Source organism: Chamaea fasciata, unplaced genomic scaffold (genome assembly GCF_029207755.1).
Source record: "Chamaea fasciata isolate MVZ Bird 193981 ecotype frontalis unplaced genomic scaffold, bChaFas1.0.hap1 SCAF_29, whole genome shotgun sequence".
NCBI lineage: Eukaryota > Metazoa > Chordata > Aves > Passeriformes > Sylviidae > Chamaea > Chamaea fasciata.
The window spans coordinates 2,090,918-2,104,546 of record NW_027094114.1 but is presented as its reverse complement, the minus strand read 5'-3'; the positions used below and the strand labels follow the sequence as shown (position 1 = coordinate 2,104,546).

Genomic DNA, 13,629 nt, shown 5'->3' with positions numbered 1-13,629 from the left:
TGCTGCCATTGTTGGTGCCCTGTCTGGGAGTGCAGATGAGTCTCTTCTCTCTTAACCTGACACAACCCAGCAGGAGCATCAATCTCCTGAGGCAGCCCTGTTTGGAGGCTGCACACACAGGCATTGGTTTTGTGTAACAGATGATACCAGATCCTTGGGATGGCTTTCCAGAAATGCACCATGCTTAGAGGAAAGGCTTTGTTCTTGGCCTGGCAATGGATTTGTTCAGGGCCAGGATCACAGATTTGTTCCCAAGGCTGCAGATGAATGGATTTAGGAATGGGAACAGGACTGTGTTCAGCAGAGCTCCAGTTCTGTTGGTCCTCAAGGAAACATCTTCTGTAGGACATGTGCAGAGAGCAATGCAGCTCCCACGGGCAATGGATAAGGTGATGGGATGGGAAGAACACGTGGTCAAAGCTTTCTTCCTCCCAGAGGCTGCTGGAAGATGCAGAACACAGAAAAGGACGCAGATGTCAAATGCCAGAGTCAAACATAAGGAGCCCAGCACGACACACGGTAAGAAGACAGAGTCTGTTTCCCAAAGCAGGCTGGTGTCAGAGCAGGACAGTTTGAACAAGGGGGAGTTGTCCCAGAGGAAATGGGGGATCTTGGAGCCACAGAAAGACAGCTCAGAGAGGAAGAGCAGCGGTAGCTCAGCAGGACAAAGCTGAGGACCCAAGCAGCAACACCCAGGTGGACACAGAGCTGAGGCTTTGTGATGTCAGCATAGAGCAAAGGGTGGCAGATGGCAACACAGCGGTCAAAGGACATGACAACCAGGGAAAAACTCTGTGCAGCCCAGGGCAAAATAAAAATAGTTTTGGGCAAAGCAGCTGCCTAGTGAGAGAGTGTTCTGACCAGAACTCAGCATCACAAACCATTTGATGCTTGTGGAGGATGTAAACCAGATTTCCAGGAAGGCCAGGCTGCAGATGAAAACATCCATGGGGGTTTGCAGGTGGTGATCCACACACAGGAGGAAAAGGATGGTTTCATTCCCCATCGCTGTTGTCAGGTACATGAGCAGAAGGACCTGAGATAAAAACATCCGCAGTCTTGAATCATGCTCTGGGAAACCCTCTAGGATGAACTCAGTAACTGCTGTTGCATTTTCTGGTGCAGAATTCCAGCTCTTCGTGCTGAGACAGGAACATGGCAGAAACAAGGGCGATAATTTCACAGTCTGGACAAACATTTCTATCCTTCCTTCTCTGCTTCTTTCTTTTCCTGCAGTCTTGCCATAAAGCACAGTGATTGCACTTCAAACACTTTGTTGCCCAGTACTTTTTAGAGGAGTAGTTTCCTGCCCAATAGTTTCTTGGGGATTAGTTTCTTGCCTAATATTATCTTGCCCAGTAGTTTCTTGGGGAGTAGTCCCTCCGTCCCTTTTATTTAATCTTCCTTTCTTTCTTTCTCTCTCTCTCTCTCTCCTTCCTTCCTTCCTTTCTTCCTTCCTCCCTTTCTGTAATGTGGTGCCCTTATCCTCCCCAAATCACTGCCACGTAACCTCAGCCCTGCACAGCTTGGGACCTTTACCTCTGCCTTGCCAATTTCACTGTGATCTCCCAGAATGCACTTCTAGGCCCCAAAATTGCTACAAGCAACAGGAGCCTCCAAAAAGTGCCTCTTGCTTTCTCTTCCTCTAGACCCACTACTCCAAGAGCAAAAACTACCCAATACCTCATTGCAATCCCTACACCTGCCAAGTTTCTTACCACCCCCACAGTGCAATTCCCACAGTGCAATCCCCACATTTCACCGCTCCACACCACCCTACCCCACGGTACCCTACACCATCCCATCCCATTCCCTCCCATCCCATCCCATCCCATCCCATCCCATCCCATCCCATCCCATCCCATCCCATCCCATGACTTCTGGGCAGGAAGTCCCTTCCAACCAGGACTTAAAACCTCGGGGGCAGCTGCAGCCTCTCGGGCAAACCTGGGCCATGGCCCGACCGCCCTCCCAGGGTACAAGTCCATGCCCACATCCCATCTCGGCCTGGCCCGGCAGCACAAAGCCCTTCCCTGTGTCCTCTCCTTGCAGACCCTTGGCAAGAGTCTCTCTCAGCCAGCAATTACTGCTCCTCCCTGCTGTGGGTCACAAGCTGCAAGTTGATTTTCTCCCCGTGGCCCCGGCCCAGCCCAGAGCCAGGGCCAGGACCTTTCCCCGCAGCTCTGTGGCCGCTGCCTCCCTTCGGCCACAGCCCAGCAGACGCAGCTCGGAGCTCCCCGGGGGCTGCGGCTCCTTGCCAGGGCCGGCGCTGGGGCAGCTCCACCTGGGCCCCGGGGGAGCAGGGACAGCAGCCCAGGGAACGGCTGGGGCTGGGCCAGGCTGGCTCTGGGCCAGAGAGCAGCAAAAGCTCCTTCCCCTACAGAGGGCTGGGACACTGACCAGGCTCCCCAGGGAATAATCACAGCCCTGAGGCTGCCGCAGCTCCACGAGCTTTTGGACACCCCTCCCAGGGATGCCCAGGCCGCCATTGCCTGCACTCCATCATTCCTCTGGGTCCCTCTCAGCTCAGCCTCTTCTGCCATTCTCACCTCTGGCTCAGCCTGTGTGTCCACTCCAGGGGCTGACAGAGCCCTTCAGAAGCTGGTGGGGTAGGCACAAAGAACTGGTTGAAGGGCTGGGAGAAAACTTCCCCTGCTGTCATTTCCTCACAAAAAGTACCATTCTTAAAGTAACCCCAAAAACATACACTTAGAGTGTGATAGCCGTGTATCTATGTGCTTTAACTTCAAGCAGAAGTTAAAAATCCATGAATTCCTCACCTTATCTGTTGGGTTGGTCTCCTCACCTGAGCTTAAAGATGGTAAAAAGCCTTTTTTCCCTCTGAAAGCCCCGAGCCAGGTCGCAAGAAAGAAGTGGAGTCCTTAAGGTCTTGTTCTCTTGATATTTCGTGTTGTTTATTGTTTCATATCTTAAAATGTTCTCTGTGCCCAGTGGAGATCTGAACAGCAGCTGGGACACGAGGCGACTCCCCCCACAGTGGGACGTCGCAGTCCCTTTATACAGAAAGTTATATATCACCTGTTTACACTTATATTCCTATACCTATCACCTATAGTAAAATGGTCAATTTTACTCTGATCCAATCTCTTTAAACTACTTTGTGCCACCGTCACCAAAAGATGGAGGCCAGGGGAGAAGAAGGAAGAACTAAGGGCAACACCCTAAGTCCTCCATCTTGTCCCCCTTGTACCTATATTCTAAAAAGTCAAAACTACATCATTTCTCATCCTATACCAAACTAAACTACTTTTTTCACATCTTTGTGGTTTGTAATTCTTCCCTCAATGTTGGAAGCCGTTCCCATGGACTGAAGTCAAAGACAGTGTCTTCCTGAGCTCTGTGCCAGGGTCTCCAACTGCCCTGTACAGCTCCAAAACCCCCCTGTACAGATCTCAAACCCTCTTGCTCAGGTCTGTGGCCTCCCAGGGCATCCAGAGGAATGCCCTGGACTCCGACATTATCAACCCATAAAACAAACTAGATAACAGACCCGGTAGCCTTAGTTATAGGGCTCATGTTTTGATAAGGGCCTGCAAATGGGAGGAATACAGCCACAACCATGTGCCATCCAAACCAGGGTAAGCTAGACAACATGGTGTTACCTAATGGGGTTTCTATAGCCAACTCACAGAAAATTACAAGCTGGCCAGAAGGTGAAAACTTTGGTCTCACTGATGAAGAGGAGCAGAAACAAGTGACAAAGGCTGAAGAAGCTCCTCTGTCCAACCAACTGCCAGCAGAAGAAACACTCTATGCTCTTTTCACTGACAGCTCTTGTCGCATCGTAGGGATGAACTGGAGGTGGAAGGCAGCTGTGTGGAGCCCCAGGCAGGGGAGTATGGAGACAGGCCGCTGAAGCTACTGAAGGAGAAGGTGGATCGAGTCAACTTGCTGAACTGAAAGCTGTTCAATTGGCCCTGGACATTGCTGAAAGAGAGAAGCTCTACCTCTACACTGATTTGTGGATGGCAGCCAATGCTCTGTGGGGCTGGCTGGGAATGTGGAAAAAGGCCAGCTGGCAGCAGAGGGGAAAACCAATCTGGGCTGCTGATGAATGGAAAGACATTGCCACTAGAGAACAGTGAGATGTTACTTGGGCAGAGAAGCTACCTATGAAAGTCCGCCATGTAGATGCCCATGTCCCCAAGAGTCAGGCTAATGAGGAGCAGGTAGATCAGGCTGCAAAGATAGAGGTGTCAAAGATAGATTTAGATTGGCAAAACCAGGGAGAGTTGTTCCTAGCTTGATGGGCCCATGATGCCTCAGGTCATCAGGGCAGAGATGCCACCTGTAAGTGGGCACGAGACTGAGGGGTGAATTTAACCATGGACAGTATTTCTCAGGTTATCCATGACTGTGAGACGTGTGCTGCAGTCAAACAAGCCATGCGGGTGAAGCCCCTATGGTATGGTGGGCGGTGGTCCAAATATAAGCATGGGGAGGCCTGGCAGATTGACTACATCACCCTTCCCCAAACCCTCCAAGGAAGGTGCTATGTGCTGGCCATGGTGGAAGGCACCACTGGCTGGTTGGAGACCCACCCTGTGCCTCACGCTACTGCCCGGAACACCATCCTGGGCCTGGAAAAACAAGTCCTGTGGAGACATGGCACCCCTGAGAGAATCGAGTCTGACAATGGGACTCATTTCAAGAACAGCCTTACCAACACCTGGGCCAGAGAACATGGCATGGAGTGGGTGTACCATATTCCTTATCACGCACCTGTGGCCGGGAAAGTTGAATGGTGCAATGACCTGCTTACAACCATTTTGACGGCACTGGATGGGGAGACTTTCAAGAACTGGGAGATTAATTACCAAAGGCCACCTGGTTGGTGAACTCTTGAGGTTCCACCAACAGAGCAGCCCTGCCCAATCTGAGCCCCTGAGAACAATAGATGGAGATAAGGTTCCAGTGGCACACATGAGAGATATGCTGGGAAAAACTGGATTAATTCTGCCTTCAGCAAAGACAATCCCATCCGTGGGGTTGTCTTTGCTCAGGGACAAAGTTGCAGCTGGTGGGTGATGCAAAAGGATGGAGAGATCCGATGCATACCTCAAGGGACCCTTGTTTTAGGGAGAACTACCCATGACACTGTGTCTGTATCCATGTTTGCATGTATATATGTATATAATTAAGGTAGCGAATGTATGTATATTATTTAAAGGTTTAAATTCAATGTAATATGTTGGTATGGAAAAAAAATTGGGGTGGATATCGTTGGGGGTTAGATTTGTTTCTTTTTTGCTTACAGAATTTTGTCCGATAACTTCCTAGGAGACTAACTGCTGGGTACTTGTGGGTGCTTGACTAAAACAAAGCAGTAGCCAAAAGTCAGGAGAGTAAGTGTAGCATTGGACTATACTTCTTTTGTCTCTGGGAGTTTCCCTCGGAGGGGGAAGATAATCTGAGTTTTGGGGGCAGGTAGAGGATTGGGCTGGGGGCAGCTACGCTGTCTCTTGCCCTCATATTTAGGAGAGAGGACGGCCAGGCTGCTGCATGCTGTGGGAGGAATCCACTGACACTACCAAGTCCGGTCCTGGGAAATCTACCCTCTGCTCGTGTTCCCAGGAATTCAGGGCTGCCTCCTCCTGCCCTGCTGGAGCTGGGCCGGCCCTGTCTCACCACTGCCCCTTCTTCGGCACAGCCCTTTTTGCTATTTTGTGGGCCTGCACTCCCCTGTCCTGCCGGGACATCCCTGCCAATGCAGCTACCACGGTGGAGCTTCTGATATACCTTACCCACCAGCCCAGGATTTTTCACTGTTCCAGCTTGGTGCTCTCAGAGTCCCACAGGGGCACCAAAATCAGACTGCCCCAAGCTTTCTGAAACAAAGACGCTCAAGGTTCCTGGTTCTGTTTTGTTGTTAATGCTGTTGTTCTTGTTGTTTGTTTGCCTTGTTATACATACTAGAAAAGAACTGTTTTTCCTATCCCCATATCTTTGCCTAAGAGCCCCCTCAAAATTCAAAATAATGGTAATTTGGAGGGAGGGGGTTTGAGTTCTCCCTGCCCCTCCCTAGTAAACACCTGTCTTTTCCAAACCAAGACACCCTTATAACCTGGAAAGCGTTAAACAATAAAGATGTTAAATTTCCCAAAAATGTTTCAGGTAAAGAGGATTAGAAGGTGAAGAAAAAGAGAGATTGAGAAAGACAGAAGATCTATATCCAAAGACACACATATAGCTAGCAACTGCTTGGGTTCCAGTGTGGGTGAGACACAAACCCCAGGAGAAGGAGGGTCCACACCATGGGCTGAGCTTGTGATCCGTCTTTTAAGCTCCTGGGCCTTTGTGTGGCCACTGTGACACTGCAGAGCCAAGGAGACCATTGCTGACAGTACAGAACCCTACAGAACCGAGGGGCCATGGGGACACATGGAATCAAGGGGACCATTGTGAAACTCAGGGGCCCCATGGAAGCAAGGGAACGTGGAATAGGCCTGGGTGGTTTGGCTACCCAGGGGCTGATGGACAGGTCTGGCTGACCTTGGCATGTTGAGGGCTGCTGCTCATCTGCCCCGGAAGCTCTGGGGCTCTGTGTTCTCCTTCTGTGGAAAAGAGCTGTCCTTCTCCTCCAAGGGCCTGTGGCTAAATTTGGGATTCCTCCTCCAAATTTCCTCAAATGGAAAGATTGTTCCCAGATGACATCTGCCAGGAGAGACTGATCTGGCTGGCCTGGAAACCTGGGGTCCATCTCACATCTGCCATTCAAGCACTGGGACCATGTGCTTCTTTTTTCTATGGGAAAAATGCACCTTTCACTTCAAGGTGCCCATGGCCAAAGTTGGGGATCCACCTCCAGAATTCCCTATATCCAAGGATAGCTCCCAGACCAAAACTGACAGGAGAGACAAGTCTGGCTGGCCTTGGCTTCCACAGATCTGGTTCTCATCTGCCTTTGAAATACTGGGGCTCTGTGCTTTCCTTCCTAATATAAAGTACTCTTCTTCCTGCCCCAGCAGCTATGGCCAAAATTGAGATTCCACCTCCAAAATTCCCTATGTCCAAGGATTGCCCCACAAAGGTGACAAAAAGACAAAACGTGCCAAGGGGAGACAAGTCTGACTGGCCTGGCCTATGGGTGGCCACCTGTCATTTTCTTCCAAAACACTTGGACTTCGTGCTTTTCCTTCCTACAGATAAAACCATCCATCTCCACCAGGCACCCATGGCCGAAACTGGGATTCCACCTCCAAAACTCCATACATCCAAGGATTACTCCCAAGGGAAAGCTGCCAGGACAGACAGGTCAGGCTGCCCTTGGCCTCTTGGGGGCTGCTTCTCACCTGCTTCTGAAACACTGGGGCTCAGTGCTTTCCATCCAATGGAAAAGAACCATCATTCTTGTCAAGGTGTCCATGGCTAAAATTGAGATTCCTCTTCTCAAATTCTGTATGTCCAAGAATTCCTCCCAGGAAAAAGCTGCCAGGACGAACAGCTCTGGCTGTCTTGGCATCCCAGGATCCACCTCTCTCCTCTTCTGCCTTTGAAACACTTGTGCTCTGTGCTTTCCTTCCAGTGGAAAAGAACCATCCTACTTATCAACGCAGAAATGTCCGAATGTGGGATTCCACCTCCAAAATTCCCTATATCCAAGGGTTGCTTTCAGACAAAAGCTACCAGGACAGAGAGGTCTGGCTGGCCTTGGCCTCTGGTGGCCGCCTTTCATCTGCCCCTCAGACATCGGTGTTCCATGCTTTCCTTCCTATGGAAAAGAGCCATCCTTCTCCTCTAGGTGGTAATGTACAAACTTGGTATTCCGCCTATAAAATTCCCTATATTCAAGGATTGCTCCCAGACAAAATGTGCCAGCACCATCTCATCTGGCTGCCCTTGGCCTCTGGTGACTGCTGCTCATCTGCCCCTGAGATACTGGGGCTCGGTTGTTTCATTCCTATGGAGACCATTGTGACACGATGGGGACCCCATGGGACCAAGGGGCCACAGTGACATTGCAGGGTACCATGGATCCCAGGGGCCATTGTGACACCTCAGGGTCTCATGGAACCAATGGGATCATTGTGGCACTGCTGGGCCCCATGGGACCAAGGGGCCACTGTGAAGCAGCAGGGCTTTGTGGAACCAAGAGGCAATTGTTGCATTACAGGGCCTGGTGGAACCAAAGGTGAACCATTGTGATCCTGCAGGGCACTGTGGATCCATGGAGACCATTGTGACATTGCAAGACCACATGGAATCATGGAGACTATGGTGACACTGCAGGGCCCCACAGAACCAAAGGGCCACTGTGACCCTACTGGGCCTCATGGAAGCCAGAGGCCATTGTGACACCTCAGAAGGGAGAAGAACATTGTGACACTGTGGGAAATCCGCGGCGGGAGAAATGTGGCACTCAATATGAGTGATCGGCAAATCTCGTTTATTGATAATTCACACAATGCTTTTATAATAACACTAATAAGCTCATGCATATTGCAAAAGTAAGCTCAGGATTGGTGCTCAGACTAAAAGTCAGCTACGCCTCTTTCTACATTTCTTTGTGGTTACGTAGTTTGAGTAAGTTTTAGTTTTACCGTGCTTCTCCCTCATATCTTTCAGCTACAAGGTCTTGTTATCGTATCCCAGCTGTGCTCAAGGACATGCAAAGCTTACTGCCTTGCTGGTTCTCATGAGAGTGCAGGTGTGCTCAGCAAAGCTCTCTCATGTCTGCGTGACCTTTTGCAGCTAGCCAGTTATCAATCACACTCTCCACATGACACTACAGGCCTCGGGCCTCATGGAACCAAGGGAACATGGAACAGATCTGGCTGGTTTGGCCCCTTGGGGTCCTCCTGACCAGTCCAGCTGTATGTAGAGGGCTGCTACTCATCTGCCACAGAAGCACTGGGGCCCTGTGCTTTCCTTCCTATGGAAAAGAACCATCCCTATTTCCAGGTGCCCATGGCTGAAATTCGAAACCCCTGAAAAGTTCCCTATATCCATGGGTTTGCTCCCAGCCAAAAGCTGCCAGGAGAGACATGTCTGGATGGCCTTGGCCTCCCAAGGGCTGTCTCTCATCTACTACCAAACACTGGGGCTCAGTGCTTTCCTTCCAGTAGATTAAAACTGCCTTTCTCACCTAGGTGCCAATGGCCAAAATTGGAATTCTACATCCAAACTTCTGTCTACCCAACGATTCCTCCCAGACAAAAGCTGCCATTACAGACAGGTCTGTCTGGCCTTAGCCTCTGGTAATTTTCTTAAACTATTAGCAGAACATTTTAAGTTCTCAAAAACTTGGAGAGGGCCCAGAGCTCTCCCAACATCGGTTTTGGAGGCCTCAACCACATGACCACAATAGAGGGACAAAGGAGCTCTGTGCTCACTGGAGTGGAGACTGAGGACAGAAGTGGAGAGCCCTGGGAGGGATTGAAGGGTGGATTAAGAGATGGTGGATCCTTTTCACATACGAGAGAACAGCCAGACAAAGAAAGAGTTAATGCCAAGGACACCTGGGGAGGCCCAGACTGAGAACAAAGAGAAAGGAATTGCACTCCCAGGGCAGGGCTGTGGTGCAACATGTACCCCCCGAAGGAGTCTGGAGCAGCCCAAGGCTCTGTGTGCCCAGGCAGAGGCAGGCAGGACGCAGAGCTGTAAGCAAGGGAAAGGCCCAGACAGGTTGGGCAGCCGGGGGATGACGACAGCCTGCAGGGACAGAGGCGCAGGGCACGGACACCGTAGGACAGCCTGGGCTGCACAGGGCACAGGGATGGGCAGCAGCTGCAAGGCCCTGACAGAGCCAACTCCTGCAGCACTTTGGCCATGGCTGCTGGGCCTGGGCCTGAGCCATGAGGAGGAGACAAGTGACCCTTGCAGGCCTGGGGCCTCATTGCCTCCTTGTCCCTGCTCAGCAGCCTGGCAGGGGCCGCCCCATGGTGCTGCCCTTGGCATTGCACATCCCCACATCCCAGTGGGCCGGGAAGAGCCCTGAGCACTGAGGGAGGGACAGGATGTGCCTTGGCAGGGGCTGGGGCTTGGGCCTTGGCCCTTTGCATTTTTGGAACACATGCAGGTTTGCTCAGCATCAGAGACATCTTTGCCTTGTTTGTCCCCACCTGTCATCAGTGCCTGCAGCGATGGAACCTGGGGACACTTCCTCCATTTGGTCTCTCTGTGGGTCCCATTAAAACTTCAAGAAACTTCAGTGTTTCAATTTGACTTTGAGTTCTGAGAAGTTTTTTGAACACTCTCTCAGGGACAGAGTTGAATGTAAACACCAAATCCACGGGAGAGTCATTAAAGTCCTTGTGCTGTGTCTGTGCTGCTGAGCTGGGCTGGGCTCCTGGCACAGAGGCAGCTTCTTGCAACAAAGAAAACTTCTAGAAAGACATTTCTTCTGAGGAGAAATCCTCCTTCTGATGGGTCACCTTTGTTGTTTGAAATGTAGACTGAAAGTTTACAGTGGCAAACAACCTTTTCTGTTCCTTTCTCATCAATTGTTAACACTCTCTTTTTTGTTTGTTTTGGTTAATTTTGCTCTTAACAGTAGAGAACATCATTCTGTTACATGGAACATTTGCTTTTGAACTTAGACCTATTGAGATCTATGCCTATGGAACCTACGCCTATGGAATATTAAGTTTTAAATACAATACGTATGTTTCACGAGCAAAGAAACACGTTGAAGTGAACAATTGCCCCCCAGACCCTCCAGGATCCCTAACTGGTCCCTCAGCATCCATTTAGCACCCCCCCCCCACCAAAAGCATCCCTGGATCCCCTGAATGCTCCAACCCCACAGATTTCCGTTGGAGCGACTTCAGGGAATTCATCTCCAATCAACCCCCCTGGCCTCGGAGCCCCTCATAACACGGTTCTGCGCCTAAAATTCCTGCCATGCCCCATGGCCTTGTGATAGATAAGAATTGTTATGAAGTTATAAGTTGTTGGTTATAGAGTTGTAATGTTTTGTTAAATTTAGTTCAAGAGTTATAATGCTGTTTGGCAGTTTTGTCCACTCTGTATCCCTTACCCCAAAATCCCACTTACCTGATTCCGTCGCCTTTCCGTCGAGTCAAACCGTTGCTGCTCCCTGGCATCACTGCTCTCCATTTTTGCTGCTGCTTTTCCTGCCTGCACCCTGCCTGCACCCAGCCTGTCCCATTGTCTTGTTCCCTGCTTGCTCCACTTCCTGTCAGATCCTCTTCCTACTTCCTGCTGACAACCGGTCTGTCAGTCAGGCTGCTGCTGCCACCCTTATGGGAATTAAAGAGCCCAGCTGCATGATGGGACCATATCAACACCAAGAGCCCCTGGCCAAAACGAGCCAACTCAAAGTTTAAATCTGCCAAAGACAGCACTAGACTGACCATACACAAGGGTATTTATGTCAAGGGTTTTCATAAGCCTTTTGTATCTCACCGTAACTTACAAAGTACTTAAAGAGCAAAACACCCCTGGACTCAATGAGCCAAGAACAGATCTTTGGAAACCCCACGAGGCAAGAACTCTCACTTTGCAGCACGAGCAGCAAAGTGGATTGCACCTCTTTCTCAGCGGTGTGGACGAAAGAGAGCAGCAGCGGCCTAGGCCACCCCTCGAGACCCTTGTTTATTAATTAAGGCATTTAAAGGAGGAAACTGTGTGTCCTGCCATTTGTAACAGCCTCAAGAGCCCGGTTGCAGCTCCCCAAGTTCCCCCCAATTCCTCCTGAACCCTACACGTTCCCCCAGAGAACCTCAAGTCACGGCTCGGACACAAAAGTGTCCCCCAAGCGCCTTCCCGGACCCCAAACGCCCCGTTCGGGCCACTTCCGGGACTACAGCTCCCAGCATGCTCTGCGGCGCACACAGAGCCCTATTCCAGCCGTGACTCCATCTCCCGCCATGCCCCGCGCCCCACCGACAGCCATTGGAGCTGCGCCTCAAACTCCCGTGATGCTCCTCGGCCCCGTTACACCGTGTTCTACCCGCGCCTACAACTCCCATCATCCCCCGTGCCCCAGAGAGTCCCCTCAGGGCCCCCCAAGTGCCCGCCCGGACCCCGAATTATCCGACAGAATCCTTTAGTGCCCCACCAAGGGCCCACGCGGCTCCCCCAAGTGTCCTCCAGACCCTTAAGTTCTCTAGAAATTCCTTCCCCAGCTCCAAAACATCCCCAAATGTGCCCCAGAAACGTCTCCGTGGACCCCAAAGTAGCCCCTTTTACCCTCTCTGAGAAAATGATGAATACAGTTACAAAAGGAATAAAAAAAGGACTAATTAGCATAAGAAGGGACAAATCAATAGCCAATAGAGGTCAATGAATTAATGAAGGGAATAGTGTTACTTAGAACAAATGGCCAATTTTTTTTTAGTTGCTAAAAATGTATACCGTTTTCAATATAAATATAAAATTAGGTATGTAAAGAACAGTAATAACATTATGAATCTGGAAAATATAATTATAATTTAAAAATAATTACATTTTATTTTTTAAAAAACATAATTTTTTTATGTTATGGGATGTCAGTCCTTGGTGGGTGAGGTTAGATATGGTGAGGTTGGGGTGAGGAGCAGGTTGTCCAAACAAGGTCAGCCTGCAAGGGGCTCATTCTTCACCATGCCCAGACCTCCTAAGGAGACATTCCGAATTAAGATCACTTGGGAAATGCTTCTGTCACTTCTTCAATGAACTAAAATATAAAAAAAGTGCCCTTGATTAAAAAAAAAAAAAAAATAAAGAAAAAAAATCATGAGATGCACTTGGAAATCTTCCTCCATAAGAGAACTCCAAACTGACTCCAAGCAGCTGCACAAGCCCTGGAGACTTGAAGACAAATGAAGAGAGAGAAAGAGCTCGTGAAGGTATTCTGTATTTTCATGAGCCCCACACTGGATTTGGGGCTGAGTCCAGGACGCTTAGGCATGGAGAGAGGGTTGAAGAAGCTGCTCAAGGAGGCAGAAGCAAAACTCCAAGTCCCTTGGAGCATCCCTGGGCCCCACTGAGGGCAGGGAGTGCCAAAGGCTCCCCAGGGACTGCTGAGAGCAGATCCTTGAGGCCAGGATTGCAGGGAGCCGCAGGCTGTGAGCAGGGAACTGCAATGCTGAGCAAGGCCTGGGCTGGTTGGAGGGAGCAGAAAGGCCAAGCCCTGAGCCCAGGCCTGGCACAGCAGGGCCTGTCCCTCCCGGGTGGCTCGGGGCTGGTTGTAGGGCAGTGGGATGGGAGGGGCAGCAAGGACAAATGGCACAAAGCTGCAAGCCCTGCCAGCCTCCTCAGGGAGGGGCCAGGCAGGAGCAAAGTGCAGCCTCTGAAAGGAAAATTCCTTCTGTGGGGCCTGCAGAGGCGCTGGCAGAGCCCAGGGGACAAAGGCCTGGGTGCCTGTGGCCCTGCCAGCCCTGCCCTGCCCTTGGCCATGTGTCCTGCAGGCTGTGCCCCCTGTGCGTGCTGCTGCTGTGCCCTGGCCAGCTGCACACGCCCATCTCGCTGTCCCCCCAGCATTTCTCAGCCCAGCATTTCTGTGCCCTCCCTGGGCTCCCTGCACCCCGCGCTGCCGGCTCCTGGCACACAGAGCCAGGCCATGGCCCAGCCTCATGCTGGGACACCTCCTGCACCAAAATTCTGCCCTAGAGGGACTTTTCTTTTTGATCACCTCCACACTGAACCTTTCAAGCTTTGGGGAGC

The 13,629-nt window shown here is 50.8% G+C and overlaps 1 protein-coding gene across 1 annotated transcript; it reads right to left on the bottom strand.

Moving 5' to 3' along the window:
* Positions 1-217: 217 nt before the first annotated feature.
* LOC136302566 (olfactory receptor 6E1-like) lies at positions 218-1,006 on the bottom strand (the record flags this gene model as incomplete). Its single annotated transcript, XM_066206037.1, is given in 3 exon segments — positions 218-651; positions 654-784; positions 786-1,006. Coding segments are annotated over 3 exon segments (786 nt in total), but the record flags the coding sequence as incomplete, so codon positions are not given.
* Positions 1,007-13,629: the final 12,623 nt, after the last annotated feature.